The sequence below is a fragment of the Sinohyriopsis cumingii genome, unplaced genomic scaffold, assembly GCF_028554795.1.
Source record: "Sinohyriopsis cumingii isolate HCF-2022 unplaced genomic scaffold, ASM2855479v2 utg000695l, whole genome shotgun sequence".
Classification (NCBI taxonomy): domain Eukaryota; kingdom Metazoa; phylum Mollusca; class Bivalvia; order Unionida; family Unionidae; genus Sinohyriopsis; species Sinohyriopsis cumingii.
The window spans coordinates 1,571,330-1,586,746 of NW_028315924.1; the positions used below are offsets into that span (position 1 = coordinate 1,571,330).

At 40.9% G+C, this 15,417-nt stretch overlaps 2 protein-coding genes across 2 annotated transcripts in view; both read right to left on the reverse strand.

Moving 5' to 3' along the window:
* LOC149773284 (uncharacterized) overlaps positions 1–15,417 on the reverse strand; it is an 85,737-nt gene that overhangs the window by 17,831 nt on the left and 52,489 nt on the right. The gene's annotated exons all lie outside the window — the stretch shown is intronic.
* On the reverse strand, positions 4,019–4,777 carry LOC149773285 (zinc finger CCHC domain-containing protein 18-like). Its single transcript, XM_089946465.1, has one exon. It carries the CDS (start codon positions 4,775–4,777, stop codon positions 4,019–4,021), a length of 759 nt encoding a protein of 252 aa, XP_089802591.1.

Genomic DNA, 15,417 nt, shown 5'->3' on the forward strand with positions numbered 1-15,417 from the left:
GCGCGTTAATTTCGAACCCTCGACCCTCTTTACCTTGTACACAGGTATATCTAAAATTGGGGATTGATATCACCTGATATACATCCTTGGACCGCTTATCGGCTAATTTCTGTTTCCCCTTCAGTCCAACATTGCGTACTAAGACTCGGTCCCCTACTTCAAGTTTGGACTCGCGGACCCTTTTGTCGTACTGGGCCTTGTTCTTAGCCTGGCTCTTGCTAGATTCCCTTGACGCGGCCGTGTAAGCAAATTGGAGGCGGTCTTTCAGTTTTTCCACGTACGCATGTGGCTCTTCAGCAGCCTCGCCACTATGTGGGGTAGTGCCCAGATAGGCGTCGATAGAAATCCTGGGGTGCCACCCAAACACAAGAAAATGGGGCGAGAATCTGGTGGTGTCATTTTTAGTAGCATTATATGCATGGACAATTGGAGCAATGTAAGATTTCCAATCTTGTTTTTCCTCTTCCTCCAATGTCGCTAGCATTTTTAAGAGCGTACCATTGAAACGTTCGCAAGCACCATTCCCTTGTGAATGGAATGGGGAGGAGCGAGACTTCTGTATGTTCGCTAATTTGCATAACTCCTTTATAACTCCACCCTCGAAATTACGTCCCTGATCGCTGTGCAGCCTTTCCGGAAAACTATAATATCGAAAGAAGTGTTCATAAAGGGCTTTAGCGGTAGTCTGAGCCGTCTGATTGTGGAAAGGAACGGCCTGAGCATGCCTGGTGAAATGATCAGTTATCACCAGGATATTCTCAAACCCTCCCTTAGATCGCTTAAGAGACAAAAAGTCTATGCAGACGAGTTCCATTGGGTGGGTGGTGTGAATTGGGGTTAATTTTGCCATTGCCTTAACCGGGGTCTTTCTGCGTATGCATCGTTCGCAAGACTCCACCTTGCGATTCACGTCCTTCTCCAGACCCGGCTAATAAAACCTTTGCCTAGCTAACCAGAGTGTCTTCTCTCTGGCTTGATGGCCAATATCGTTGTGGATACATTTCAAGGCAAGGCTCCGGTATGACACTGGGATCACAAGCTGTTTGATTGATTGACCGTCAAGAGAAGTGGTTCTGTATTGAACGCCGTTTTCAACCTCAAGGCGGTCCCATTCACGGAGAAATTTCCGCACCGACGAATTTTCTCTCCGGAGATCCCACTCCTTGGGCCGAAAACCTTTACTCTTGAGGTCAATAATTCTCGCTAGAGTTTTATCAGTCAACTGTTCCCTGTCCCACTATATGTTATTATACTGTTTAGACGCAAACACCTCATCGGCCGACCGAGGTGCTGGATCATCAGAAATACTCCCAATCAAGGGTGCAGAAACAGTGGCTGAATGGTAAATGTTATTATACTGTTTAGACGCAAACACCTCATCGGCCGACCGAGGTGCTGGATCATCCGAAATACTCCCAATCAAGGGTGCAGAAACAGTGGCTGAATGGCAAATGGCTTCCACCACGTCTGGGAATATTTGTGGTAAACGCGAGAAACCGTCGGCGTCAGCGTTATTTTTGCCAGCTCTATACCTGATGGAAAAATTGTAATCTGCCAGAGCCGCAACCCATCTATGCCCTGTAGCATCCAATTTTGCCGTCGAAAGGACGAATGTTAATGGGTTGCTGTCCGTGATCACCTCGAAGGGAGAACCTAAGAGATAGTCGTGGAATTTATCCGTCACGGCCCATTTCAGCGCCAAAAATTCGAGCTTGTGAGCTGGATAGCGTCGTTCGCTAGGTCTCAACCCCCGACTGGCGTATGCAATTACTCTTTTCACCCCCTCTTGCTCTTGATATAGGACTGCGCCTAAACCAGAGCCGCTAGCATCCGTATGCACTATGAATGGTTTAGTATAGTCGGCAAACGCTAAAATGGGGGTAGAAGTCAACTTATCTATAAGATTTTAAAAAGCGGTTTCTTGAGCACTGCCCTAAGCCCAAGGAGCTGCTTGTTTGTTTTTGGACTTATTCTTTCGAGACGCCTTGGTCGTGCCATGGCCCTCTAAAAGAGCGTTTAATAGTTGTGCTATTTGCGAGAATCTCTCGACAAAGCGGCGATAGTATCCTGCGAACCCTAAAAACTGACGTAGCTCTTTAATGTTTTTAGGTTTTGGCCAATTCCTAATCGCAGAGGTCTTTTCCGGGTCGGTCTTGATACCTTCCTCCGATATAACATGGCCCAGATAAACGACTGAGGACATGAACAACTCGCAGTTAGAGGGTTTCAGCTTAAGACCGTGCTGATGTAAGCGTGCGAACGCAGCTTCTAACCGTTCTATGTGCTCGTCGAACGTTCTGGAGAATATGAGAATGTCATCTATGAAGATGAGGCACTCTTTGAGGTGCATTTCTCCTATGCATTTCTCCATGAGACGCTGGAAAGTAGCCCCAGAGTTGCACAGACCAAAACTCATTCGGTTCGCCTCGTAAAACCAGAGCGGACCCACCGAGAAGGCTGTATATTGCCTATGTTGTTCTTCTATCTCAACTTGCCAATAACCAGACCTAGCGTCCAGCTTAGAGAAGAATCTGGACCTTTGTAAGACATCGACTGTATCGTCAAACCGTGGAAGCATATAAGCATCCTTCCGGGTCCATGCATTGAGGGACCTGTAGTCTATACAGAAAAGTAAGCTGTTATCGCGTTTCCGGACTAACACAACATTCGAGGAGTAGGGACTGTCAGATTCCCTAATTGCGCCACCATCTAACATTTCCCTAATGTGCTGACGCACCTCCTCATACATCCCCGGCGGTATCCTCCTGTATGGCTGTCTGAACGGTTTATCGTCATCAAGCACAATCTTTTGCTTGACTAAATCAGTTTTTCCCAAATCTGTGGGGCCCTTTGAAAATATGGAATCCCACCTGCCCAATACTTGCCTAAGTCTGCCACGTTGGTCAGGGTTCAGATTTTCAACACCAATCTTAACTTTCAAATCTTCCAGAGAGGAATGTCCACTGTCTTTGGACATGTCAGGAGTGAAGTTAGAAGCTAAGTTGTCCACAACTTTGACTTCACTTACAAGACATATATCTGATTTGGGTCTTTTTGTCACCCTTTTGGCGAACATATTGCAAAATCTGACCTGAACCCTGGAATATGATCCCTTGTGATCAACCCTGATCACCCTTGGACAGACAGTAACCTGTTTAGAGTTTCCCAAGTTCTCTCTAACTGCTTCTGCTATATGAGCATCGACATTGCGAGCAATGCCGTTGATAGTAATGGTTTCATACAGCGCAACATTGACGGCATGCATATTAGTAGATCTCACTGTAAATGACTTACACTCAATGCTTTCAATAGCAAGTTTCCATGTATCTGGGATTCCATCTGTAGGAGGATTATCAACTATGTAATCCCTACACAAACGAATTAATTTGTTCCAATAACGACAGGACAAGTGCGGTTGGACTCTGTCTCTGGTACGACTAAAATGGGGACACTGAGTTCAAAATCAGATACAAACGGCATCCTAATGGGGCACTCAATGTATCCCAGATAACTCTAAAAAGAGCCGTCTGCAATAATTACCCTGAGACCCAGTGATTCCAGAGAGTGAAGCACCGGCTTATCACCCAGGACAAATAAAAACTATTTGATACGGTAGTCACCATGGATCCACTGTCAATAAGAGCAATAACTGGAACATTGTTTAGATAAACAATACTAGTGTTGGAAGAACCAACCAAGCGCTAAAATAGCGTATTCTGGCCTTTAGGTTTGTCACCAGCCCCCGCATGGCCATCTTCAGAGGCGGTCACTCTTTTAAATTCTGCTCTCCCCCATCATAACCACGCCCTAGGTTACCGTTAGCTCTGTAACCGTTCCCCCGACTTCCACGGTAATGGTGGCCCCTATTGCCATTGTAGCGTCGGCTGTCATCGCTGTAGTTGTGGGCTAATCTGTTAATGCCATCCCTCCTTTTGTTAGTTCCAGACAGTTCTCTGAGGAGTAGCGATTGTTCTTGCAGCTGTTTAACAAGGGCGTCGATTTGAAATCCTAGTTTCTCTCAGTTTGTTGGATTCTGAAATCGAAATCTTTCTCCATCTTGCATCGCTCGTAGCCGCTTTCTACCATGGGCAGGTGGTGTACTTTCTTGAGGGGGAATTGGGTTAGCGTCCTTCGGCAAGTTCAGTTGCTTGTCGACCATCCTAATTTCTCGAAGTAACTCGTCGTAGTTAGTGATTGAGTCGAACTTATAGCGAGTGTGGCTCTTGAGGAGTTCACTCCTCAGTGAAGACCAAAACTTCTGTCTGAGGAGGCCGTCCTTATCCTCTTCTCTGATGTGGCCCGCTTCGATCGCAGTTTGGAGAAGGGTCTCCAGCCTGCAACCAAAGGATGTCACAGATTCCCCTTCTCTCTGGAAAGAGTTGAAAAACTCTTGCATAATCATGCCTTGAGTCGATATATCTCCAAAGGCAGTATCTAGGCGCCTTAATATGGCGTCAATCGATGCTTTCTCGCCTAACGCTATAACGGTATGTCTCGCCTTGCCCCGCAGAGACCGTCTGACAGTCTGTGTCATGATCGTTGGGGGATATTCAGGTATAAGACATTTTACCTCGAATCTCCATTCGTAATATGTGACGTCACCTTTTTGTGTTGGGTCATCACCCGAAAAGAAAGGGATCTTAGGTACTACGACGGAAGTGGACTGGGTGGGGGTTGCGTTGGCTGCTGGGTGAGTACCCTGGGAACCACCGAACAGTGCTGAAGCACCTACTTGAATCTTGGGCTTGGTGTCCGTACTCTGTATACAAAACCGCATGAGCGAGCCCCTCCCAATTCCTGCATCATTTCCTCATTTGTCATTGGGTTCTTACTTGTAGCCATCATGAAAAGAACCCTTTAAAAAAAACGCGCGTATATCTGACACTGCAAACAAATCGTACGACAGCGATCGATTGTATAACCACGATTCAGTCAAGAAACTATTTACAAACGCAAGCAATCAATAAAGGCGTAAGTCTTCAAAGTAGATATTAATCTCACTACAAAATTACTTTAACAAAATATGCTGACAAATTCTAAATAGAAACCGTCTCGCACGCTTTAAAATATGAAGCGCAAGCTTATACATATAATAACCGCATAATGGTGTTACTTATATAACCCCTAAACAAATATGCAAACAGTACTATCACCTCGCTTTCTGCAACTTTCACTCGGGCGTTAGAGCGCTGTAAAATTGTGTGAGTGGGGTTTAAAGCATAGTGGTATATTAGATAAAGAAGTCAAAGCTGTCTCATTAAGTCAACAACACCTCACGCAGTGATCTATAAAACCCTCTTATATGTGGTGGTCAGATAATCTAATAATCAACACCAACCTGTATACATGTATTTCTCAATAAACGAAACTGATATACTACATCAATAATGAAAACAGAAAATAAGCGTATGCAAAATACTGGCAATTGTCATAAATGTCATTGCAATTTCCATTGAATTAACGCCAGATTATATTCAGGTAACAAGCAAGTCCTTTGCAACTGCTAAAGATTATGCCATGTGCGTTATAGCCAATCTGTCAACAGGCTGAATTCACAACAATGACCTTAACCTCGATTTGACACGGCGATTTCTACGTAGCGTCTAACAAGTGGGTCAAACCGTACTGCTAGCACGTGTTGAACTAAACGACTACTGTTCGTGCAATGCTGGCGATAAGCACAACTAGAGTTAGAACGTCATTACTATTACTTGCAAACGACAAATAATATATTGAATAGCTAACAAATGTATGGAAAATAACACTTACATCATTTCCAAATCCAAGAATCCTTCCTTTCGAAACTATCACTAATTAAACGAATAACACGTAACACAAAACACGCATTACTCATCATCCTATATATATATATATATATGCACAGTTAAATGTCATCAGCTGTGAAGATAACCGTGACGTCATCTGTCGTCAAAGTTCAGTTTCATCTGCCAAGAACGTTGAAAGTGCTGCAAATGTTTCCTGTTCGGGCCAAGAAAAGAACACTACCAAATAATTTTGAAGCGCGCGCTAGCATCCTCCAGTACGCTTACACTCCCCAATGTGGACTCCTTTTTGGGATCCCTTGCTTGCAGCCCTTCGGTCTGGTTTACCAGTCAAATAAGATCTTCTCTCCATCCCACGGGTCCCACGGTGGGCGCCAGATGTGAGCTCTCACTCCTCTCGCAAAGAAATAAATACTCTTGTTGTTGATTGTGGGATTTATGACAGTTGGTATGAGGTACAATACAAAAAAACAGACTCGAAGAGTATTACTTTCCCGAAATATATTAACGTATTCAATCCCTTTGTCTTTCACTTGCGCGAAAGACAAATCTCCGCACTGCTCGAGGTGTTGTATGACTCTCTCTCTAGCCTCGAGTAGTAATTCCCTAGCCTTTTATTAGTATCACGGAGAGGTGGTTTTCATACACGTGACGCAAGGGAATCATGCACCGCGATCGATCTCTCACTCGTTCGCTCACTCACAACAACAACGCACATTAGCACACGACGCAAATCCCGGGTCACATTAGTAAACACAGTTCTATTTTATTTTAAAATGATTGGTTGTTGTCAATGTCATAATGGGGCTTTCGGTTTAAGAAGTAAACAACTTTTTATTTTGTATTTCTTAGAGAAAGTCATTGGTCTAATCAAGGCTATATTCTGTAAACGTGACATAAACACGATCACGTGACCCCTTTTGATTTAAGAATTCTGTCTTTTCCACAATTATGCAATTTGTTAGTCTTAATATAGATGTTTAGAGAGATCTCTATGTTTTCGGGCTATTACACTTGGTATCAAGTTATATTTTCTTGTTGTTGCCAGATTTTTAAGTTAATTATCTTCAGATCATTTGGATTTCAAAAGAATTAATTCTTTATTCTCTTGAAATATTTTGAGGAGTACTCACACAAAAATTCTGGAAAGACATTGCTTACAAGTTTAATTTGGATTTCCAATACTGGGTGCCATTATTTGTTTTTCTACAATGACTGTAGATATGCACAGTACGGACAGCATACGTCATCGTCATCCATCTTGGATTTGCAATCAGGATTCGAATTTGAAATTATTAGAATATTTATCATTAGGACTTTTGCAATTTAATTCGTGGATTTTTTTTGGGATTATTTTTGGATTTGATTCTTGAAATCGTAAGTTCGTATTTTTTCATTTTTACAGAATTTTTCCAGGAAAATAATTTTTCTGTTAAATTTTAAAAAGTTTGTTGTTTTCACTCTTTTTGTGTTACTGTTTATTCGAGTCTAAACAGGTAACAACCTGTTAATGTACTTGTTATTTCTCTGATGAATGGTCTGTGAGAGCGTGGTGAATTTACCTTAGAGTAGATTAGGGAGACCAGACTACACGTCACCTCTAATTCTACACTCAACAGGAAGCTTTCCGGGTGGAAGTGGAGGCTTGACGCCCAAAGAGCAGGAACATCGGAAAAGGCCAAAGGGCCTGAGGAAGACACCATAGTGACGTCAGAGGTTGAGGTGCAGTGCCAGAAGGAGCATGTGACTGTGAGCACTAGAAGTGACTGGAAAGCACAGTAGCAAGGGTGCCAGAGTAACAAATACGACAGGATTCGTGACATATGAGTAACTGGAACTAACATCGGTAAGGAAATACTCTCTCTCTTAAGACCGTTAAATTTATGAAATGACATTTGACAACTTGTAATACTTCATCAATTGTAATAGTTTGAAGAGCTAAATTTGAGAAATTGTCACGGGAATGACTGAATTCATTGTTATATTTTATTAAATTGTTATACTTTCCACCTTGAGTTATTTATATGCTTAGACTGTCGGCACTGCTGACTGGGGACTCATAGCTATTTAAATTTTTTTGTCCATCTCTCTCTGGTATTAGAAATAATACTGTTACGAGCCAGGGGTATTTGCTTGACCGAACGGTGTAAAACCCTGGCGCGATTCCGCCATAAGTCATAAGTTTATCCCAAATTTCCAAAAACTTCAATAAAACTTCAGTTGTAAATTAGAAACCCCATGGTCCCAGGTTTCTGGTTTATCATCCACATATGCTGTTATCATCTAGCATAAATTTCGGTTACACCGTTCCACTATCCCATTACATTGTGGATGATATGGATACATTCGCGTCTTCTTAATCCCAATAGTATACAAAGCTCTTTGAATACGGTGCTCTCAAACTATCGGCCATGGTCAGATGACAGCACAAGGCACACCAACTCTACAAATAAAATTATCCAGCAACGCATCTTGCAACCTTGATGGCTTAAATATAAGGCAGAAGTATCGCTTCAATCCACTTAGTAAAATGATCTCCGATTACAAGGATGTATGCATTTCCTTCCTCTGTCTTTTTTATGAAGTGCAAAAATATCGAGGGCTACCAGCTCTCCTGCTTCTCCAGCCAGTATGCCCTTTAGTTTTACTTGGCTCTTCTACTGGGACTTTTGTGCTGAGCGCAAACGATGCACTTCGCACAGTAGTCACAAATATTGTCCCTCATATCGGGCCAATAGTAACATTGGCGCACTTTGCTGATGGTTTTGTCGACACCTAAATTTCTCCCTGCCAGCTGTATGGTACGACGATGAAACTTTTAACAGGCTTGCCGGAATGATAAAGCCAAACTCTCACAAGCATCTCGTCTGATATATCTAATAATGTGTATGCCCCCCATAATACCTTAACGGATGCATTATTCCCAGATACTTCTTTCCAAACAGGGCGTTGCTGTGCCTGAACCAACTAATAACTTGTGATAAAGCAGCATATTATTTCTGTATCTCTCCAAAATGTATCCAAACTGTCCAGCCGTATAGCAGAGAACCCCGCGGTATGTTTGCTACGGTATTTGCAACCATTGCAAGGGTAAGCGACTCAAACCATCAACACTGGCATGTCGAGTTCCAGGGCAATGTTCTATCACAAAATCATATTCTGACAACTGCTCCAACCAACAGGCAAACTGTCCCTCTGGCTCTTTGAAGCTCATGAGCCACCGCAGGCTACTGTGATCAATGCATGCCTTGAAATTTCTGCCATTTTGGTAGGTCTTAAAATATCAAGGAAAATGTATGACGGCCAACAGCTCATGACGAGCGACACAACACTTGTGTTCTGTCCTGTCCAGGCACCGACTAGCGTAAGCTACTACTCTTTCCTTCCCATGAATTTTCTGGGACAGGACAGCTCCTATGGCTTCGCCACTCACATATGTGTCCAGTATAAAGGGGCGATTGATGTTCGTTACAGCCAACACTGGTGCAGAGTCAAGCATTCTTTGTCATTAACTGGTGTAAGGAAGCTGCAATTTCAGCAAATTCTCCTACATACAGCCGATAATAACTACAAAACCCAAGGAACCTCTGCACTGAAGTAACAGACTTTGAAGTGAGCCATTTCATAACAACAGCTACTTTCTAAGGATCAGTGGCAACTCCTGCCGCTGAAATAGTATGACTAAGATACCGAACCTTTTGCACACAGAGTGTACATTTGCTGCGTTTCACCTTTAGACCGGTTCCAAGAAGAAAAGTAAAGAAATGTGCTTGTCTTTGAAGCAACTGCTCAAACATGCTTCCGAATACTACCACGTCGTCAAGATAAATTAGGCAAACTTTATATTGTAACCCGGCAAGGACGACTTCCATTAGTTGCTCAAAGGTCCCTGGTGTGTTCCATAAACAAACGACATGATTTTAAATTGATAGAGACCCTTTCTGTTTGCAAACGCTGTCTTAAACTGACCAGCCTGAGCAATTTATACTTGCCAGTACAGTAAAAATTGTTATGAACAACCTATGCTATGAGCGACCACCTGTCATTTCCGACCACAATCGTAATACACGGATCAATTTTACTATATACACGCTCTATAATGAGCTGAACACCACCAGCGACCATCATGTCTTGGCAAAATATGCACTTTGACACTGTAATGAACGACTGCATAGGAAAAATAAAGATCGAAACCACTGACCTTGACTTAATCCTTTGTAAACAGGATGCATGTAGTATACAAACAAAGTGCACATTAAATAACACTACAGTTGAACAACCATATAGTCAAATAAACACCACGAACCATATTTAAACCTTTGTAACAAAGACCGCATAACTAGTAAAGATTGTTCTAATAAGGTATTTTTCTTAAAATTTGGCTAGCTACCAGTTTTGTGAAATATACAAGTCCAGCATATGGTGTCATTTGTAAACTGCAGTAAACCAGACTAAAGTACGTCACTAACCACCATTGTGGTGCCAAAGTCATGTGAATAGCCAGTAAGATTATCTATTTGTTCATCAAAGGGAGTAATGATGAACATACACAGTCAATTTACAGGTTTGTATTTTTTCTTTATTTTTTCTAAAGCTCACACAACGCCGGTAGTCCTAATGTCCCAGTGAGAAATCTTTCCAAAGGGATTCAGTGTAGGGTTGAGTGCATCGATTGTCTTTCCAGTTAATCCGTGATGCCTGCGGGTGAATAAGCTCTTTGTCTGTAATACTAGTAAGTGATAATCATTTCCGGATTCTTTTTTAAAAAATATTATTTCTTTAGTTACAGTGTTTCACCAAGCCACCTACGGTTTACCCGGGTGCAAATGGCCTCAACCTTTGTTTATAGAGCTGTAAATCTGGTGATTTAAAATTTTTCTCAAAATAAATGTATTGTTTCTTGATGAGTTAATTATGTATTTTGGTTTCTTTCATTGGTACATAATATATATGTATTCCAAACTTCCCCAAAACTAGATCCAAATATAAATACATCTAGTCGTTAATACGTGAACACTAATAACAATGCCAGAACTTCTAACGAAAAACGAACGTTCTTACACTGGAATAAATAGTTAATGTAATTGAAATAAGTATACAAAAAGGGGGGACCGATCGCAAAATAGCAGCCAGCTTAAACGACGGTAAAACTTAAGTTCAGAATGTTATCAAATTTAAGGAGTCCATTAGAAACGAATGGCAGAAAGGTGCACAAGCACAGAGGAAATATGCCACGGCACGACAGACAGTGTATGGAGATCTAAACAAGCGAGTACGGGAGTGGTTTTGTGTTGCAAAGAGTAAAACCAACCAGTACGTGGAAAGTTGATTCAGGCAAAGACAATTATAGTCACAGCAGAACTGAATTATGATGACTTTGCTGCATCAAATGGATGGCTGGAGAACTTCAAAAATAGATACAATATCACAGCAAGTGTGCTCAGTGAAGAATCAGCTGATGTGGGTTTACAGACAGTTGATGTCTGAAAAAAGACTAGCATCCATCACTGAAGGGTATAATCTATGTGATATTTTTAATGCTGATGAAACATGACTCTTTTACAGAGGGCTACCTGACAGGTCCCTAGTGCAGAAAGATCATGTTTGCAAAAGAGGGAAAAAAGCAAAGGAGAGATTGACACCATTGTTAGCATGTAATGTAACTGGAGAAAAGACTGGACTCCTTAGTTATAGGCAAATCACGGAACCCAAGATGTTTTAGGTCATTTAATTTAAGATCGTTGGGTGTTGCCTATGAATCAAACAGAAAGGCTTGGATGACATATTTTGTAACTGGCTTGTATCTGTCAAAAACAAAATGAAACGGAAAAGTCGGAACATTTTAATCATCGTAGACAACTGCAGTGCACACCCCTATGTTCAGTTTAGCAATGTAAATGTTCTGCCCCCAAATACAACATCTAAACTACAGACCTGTGATGCAGGGATACTTTAGGCCGTAACAATTAATTATCGGAGGAAACTGCAAAATGGACGAGTGCTCTACAGCAACTGAAATATCTAAGAATGTCACTGTTCTGGATGCCATTTTATGGATTAAGTCATTGTGTGGGATGCGCTGCCTGCATACACCATTGAAAGGTGTTTTGCAAGTGTGGCTTTTCTGTCAGTGTTGAGGCCATAAAGCCAGAGAGCGAACAGAGTGAAGAAGATGTGCATCCATCAATGGAACCTCTTCTCAATGCATGGCATTGGAAGAATATGCCGACATGGACCACAATCTAGAAACTTATAATGTTTTATCAGGGCCAGACTGGGAGAAGGATACTCTTCAGAGAGGTACATCGAGTACTTGTCGAATCTGTTGGTGAAATTAAGCCTCAGGTTATTTTACATCATATAGTCACAGAACGTTTAAAGGAGATACAAGAATATGCTTTACAACATGGCGATCCCAAACGTTTCGTTCTTTGCTCAGAAATGGAGATACATATTCAGACCAAACAGTTGAGTAAGACATGTCGACAAAGAAGTATCATGGATTTTTTAAAGAAAAGTTATTAAGTGCATATAATAAGATATATACGTCATAGATAACTGTGCAGGTTTTGTTATATTTGAAACAACTCTAAAATGTATGACCATGTGAATTTACTTTATGGATATAATAAATATCACCTGTGTTTATTTCAAAAATCACATACATGTACCAATATATGTACATATTCATGTCATGTTCAAATATAAAGTTGATTCATGTTGTTTGAAAATTCATATCTTTATTTTATAAAGTTATTTTAAGAGGAATGCATGCAATATTTAACAAGATTTAGGAATAAAGGTTTTTGTGTTGATAAGGCTACAATGGATACAGCACAACAATCACTAGCCTGCACGTTTACCACCTATTTAGTCAGGTTTAGGAACCATATTGGCCTTGTTCCGTCCATCGGCTCAGCGACAGCTCACGCGACAAGGATTTTTATTTCATGTCTAAACAATGATAGAGGCTCTAGCACTGACTAAGTAGTAGCTTCTCACAACCAACATTCGCCATCCATCCTCGCATGATAACCTCCCTCTAAGCCGGGACCCTGATGTCTTTAGCCAAGGTCATTCGATGACAGCTCAAAGACCCGGCAAATTAGCACGCAAGCTTTAGTTCCTGCATTTGCAGTGTTCACTGTGTAATACTAATGTAGCATTTATACAGAAAAAAATCTAACCCAAGTATTCGATCTGGACTAATGTCAGTTATGACGAAAACATTTCACCTTCTGACGCCTTTCCAAGGAATCAAAAATTCAGCCTACCATAAGTTTCAATTTTGTTACTGGTGGCACTGATTAGTTGGCTATCCACATTGTTGAGTTTTGGCTTTCGATGACTAAGTGCTTCATACCGCATCTTGCTGACAATATAAACAGTAGCACATGTGTCTGCTAGCAAAGTGCTCTCTATCCCATTAAAAAGACATTGAGTGTATTGTTACTAGTCCCAGTTCTTCGTTTAGATAACGCACAGGCTTGGAATTTTCTGTACTTTCTATCTTCTTAGAGTATCCCTTACGTTGGTCTGTTTTTCTCCGCTGTTCGTTGTCTTTGTATAAAGGATTGGTACATTCACTTTGGTAATGACCCCAGCTATTGCAATTCCAAGACTGGACCCCTGACCGTCTTGAATCACTTTGCTTATATTTCGACTGGTGCCTTACGATCTAATTTTTTCTGATATTCTTCATTCAACTTCATTTTTTTTCCATTTATTTTTCTACCTTTGCGTCAAGCTGATCATTGACAATTAGTTTTATCGTCTGTACTGTCCTCACACTTGTCTGAATAATCATCATAATCTCTATAAGTAGAACTTACTGGCTTTTCCTTACACCGGCACGGAGGAAAGCCTCCCATTCGACCCCTACTCTGATGGCTTCTTGCAAACTGCTAGGGCAATGATGTCAAATTTCAAGTTTCAGGTTTTCGTCCTGTACTGCCTCTAAGAAATTATCTTTTGCAAGCTATCACGTATACCAGGTGGGCAACCGGGATATGTCTTCGAAAACCCCTTCTCCTGAAACAGGGGCAAGCATATGCAGTAGTATATTTTTGTTCTTATTGTTGTTATTGTTGTTGTTTTTTATTCTTACTGCCAAATCTGTAACGGAATTTCAGTAAATTCATTATTAAGTTTAACTTCTCCAAATCAGGTGCAAACTGATGTAATGCTTTTATTGCTGTTTTTGTTATTCTTACACCTAAATCTGTCATGGTTTCTCTTCATCAACTTTCCATACCTTCAGCATTTCAAGCCGTAAAACTATACAACTTTCCCAAACACAGGGAACTATTACTACACCACCTTAAGCCAGTCGAATCTTGGTTTCAGGCCACATTTTGCATGTAAAATTGCAAAATATTTGACACCATGGCGACATAAACGGTATATGCCAAGTCCCTTCTTCATTCTATAGTGTAATTTACCAGTCTCAAACCATAAATATTGCACTTGGAGTAACACAGCCAATGTACGCCACTAGATTTTAATAGGGACTATGGTACTACAGGGACACGCATGTGTATCTGATCTGAATGTATTAAAAGTAGACCATGGCATAATCGAAACTCACTAACACTTCACTCCATGACATTTGCTCCTAGTAATGGGCTAATTATTTTGGGTTAAGGAATAATCCCTCTGCGCCAAGTTCCAATAATTAAACAAGTAATCACACAAATCTAAGATTTCCTTAAAAGCGGGCGCTATAACAAAATGCGCAAACTCCAGATTTTTTACTATACCGTGGGAGAGATCTGATATACATTAACTTACTAATTTAATGTTCAAGATGCATTTGTCACACTCTTGCATCTTCTGAATGGGACTCTGCTCTATTCCGGTACCCATTCAGAAGGTACAAGAGTGCAACACATTCAGACATGCTGTTTACAGGAGCCTTTTCCACACCTTTTTGTTCAATTATTATCGATTCCAATGTTACATTTTTCGTTGATGATCTGAATGTTGTGCAATTTTTTTAATGACCTCCTTTTGTTCAAGCAGACGAGTAATCCTTTGTGATTTTACTATCTGGAAAAAAGTGTGTGAAATAAATCACCAACAAGACCATCATCACAAATAGGAAGGCTCGTTTCTAAAAGAAATTTAGAAAAACGAGCTCACCATCTAGTTACATGAAGGTTCTCTCTGAATTTCTAAATGTTGCAAATTCAGGCTGTGTTGTTGATAATGAAGCAGGAAGCTGATGTTTATTAGCTTCACATGTTGTTTTATGTCATAGGTCCTTCCATGCCCAATAGTGAAATCACAATTACACAATTCGCAAACTGCAACATTTTCTCGTTTATTTGATGGTTTCACAAGTCTAAACATGAGGGCATAATTGTCCTTCCAGTTCTGTTTTCTGAAACTTTTGCTTTCCCTTTCAACATGACCTGAAGTTGAATACTACAAAGATGAAATACAGCGAAAGAGGCAACCACAGGGGTTCATTACCAAGAAAATTAGAGTATCAATCAACGAACAGAGGGCTGGGGTGGGGACATATAACAATGTAATCCACCACAAGCCCTCTATTAATTGATGGATGATCTTAATTTTCTTCATAATGAGCCCTTGGGTAGATATAGGACACACAATACTAATTAAATGGAAA

What these genes read in the sequence shown, in the direction of transcription:
- LOC149773285 (XM_089946465.1), bottom strand. Translation starts at nt 4,777, where the DNA reads ATGCGGTTTTGTATACAGAGTACGGACACCAAGCCCAAGATTCAAGTA.